Source organism: Brassica oleracea, chromosome C8, assembly GCF_000695525.1.
Source record: "Brassica oleracea var. oleracea cultivar TO1000 chromosome C8, BOL, whole genome shotgun sequence".
NCBI lineage: Eukaryota > Viridiplantae > Streptophyta > Magnoliopsida > Brassicales > Brassicaceae > Brassica > Brassica oleracea.
Window position 1 is genome coordinate 26,559,383 of NC_027755.1, and position 1,778 is coordinate 26,561,160.

Sequence of the window (1,778 nt, forward strand, 5' to 3'; positions counted from 1 at the left end):
CGATCGATAATGATCTAACCACTCGTGAAGAGTGGATGCTTGTTTACGTGATTGCTTTATTTTTGCATTGCATTTTTTTTTAATATAATTGATCTTTGTTGCTTAATGTTTGATGCATAATGGGGGGATAAATAATTGTTAGGAAACCCAACTCATTGAGCAAAATAGTTGCTCATTAGACTCTTTGTTTTGTAGGTAACCCGTAGTAGGTTCCTGCCATAACATCAATATATATATCAACAACATAAAAATTATCCAATAGAAGGTAACCAATCCTTCACAAGCAATAACACGACACAAAATAAATCTAGTAAGGTTAAAGAACCCAAAAACCTGTGATGGGATCCTTAGATGGGCCTGGAAGTTTAGTATCCTCTAGTTCTAAAGCGTAAACTCTACCTCCTATAGCTTGCCTTTTTGGCGCTGGTGCGATTGCAGGTGGAGCTGGAGGAGGACGGACAGTGATTGGCGTAGCTGGGATAGGACGGTTGACGCTGCACTGGGTAGAGATGTGCCCTTTCTTCCCACACGTGAAACATGTAGGATTGTAGGAGTTTGACTGAAAGGATCCAGGTTTCTTCCCGTAGCATTCACTTGACTTATGGCCTATCTTGCCACAGTTAAAGCATTTCCCTGTGAACAGAGATCGCCGACTTGGCCCTCCCGATTCCTTTTCCTTATCTTTACCCTTAAAAGATCTTTGGTTTCCACCATACTTTCCTTCTTGATGCTGCTTGGATTTCTTAGTTGCCGCCTTCTCAGCTTCCAATCCAATCTCCACATTCACAGCCTTTTCCACTAGCTCGGTGAGACTCTCATAGTTTTCGACTGCCAGTCTATTTTCTAGCTCTGGTTTTAGACCAAACATAAAGTTATATATCATGGTTTCTTCATCATCTTGTCCTCGCAGCACATGTCGTCGCAGTCGCATGAACTCAGATTCATATTTGTCTCCTTGTACTAGGTTAGCAAACTGACGTTGAAGCCTTCGCTTGGATTCTGGAGTGAAGTACTTGCATTCAAATTCTTGTTTGAATGCCACCCAAGTGGTGACCAGATGTCCTACTTGGTGATCCCTACTCTCCCACCATTCTGCCGCGTCTTTGTCTAAGTAATACACTGCCATCTTCTTCTTAGATTCTTCGGAACACGTCAGGGTCTCAAAGTTTTTCTCCATTGTTCGAAGCCACTGGTCGGCTTGAAATGGATCTGTCCCTCCTTCAAAATGTGGTGTCTTCATATTTTTCATGGCAGTTATCAACGGTAACATCGGTGTACTAACTGAAGGTTGTGGTGGCACGAGTGGCTGAGGTTGCATCTGAGGTTGTTGTAATGACCTCGCTATCACGTCATGAAGCATCTTTAGAGTGTGCTCCATTCCTACTCCTTGTTGTGGTTGATCATGAACTTCTGGTTCAATTGGGTTGTTCCGCCTTATTGGTCTTGGTCCTTAAACACTCGACTCGCTATCATCTGTTTCTGGTCTTCTCCTTAAAGTACGGTTTGGTGGAAAGTTTTCTTCTGGTGGTATCTCTTGATCATGTCCAAACAGATTGTTTTTTCTTCCTACGTTTTCTTCACTGAATTCTTAGTTAGTGTGCGTCAGTGTTTGTACTCTCCCCTCGGATTCATATCCCAGTACCCTTCTTCTTGGGACTCTGTCTATACCCAACATCCAATCTGGTCCCCCATCACTCCTTCCCCTCCTTTCCATCTGCAATCCACAAACAAAAAAATTTCTATTTAGAATACTAATTAGAGCGGAACTCTGCTGGTTT

At 42.7% G+C, this 1,778-nt stretch overlaps 1 protein-coding gene across 1 annotated transcript; it reads right to left on the bottom strand.

Annotated features, from left to right (window-relative positions):
* Positions 1-316: 316 nt before the first annotated feature.
* LOC106309059 lies at positions 317-1,378 on the bottom strand. The gene has a single exon (XM_013746139.1). The coding sequence runs from the start codon at positions 1,376-1,378 to the stop codon at positions 317-319; it is 1,062 nt and encodes a 353-aa protein (XP_013601593.1).
* Positions 1,379-1,778: the final 400 nt, after the last annotated feature.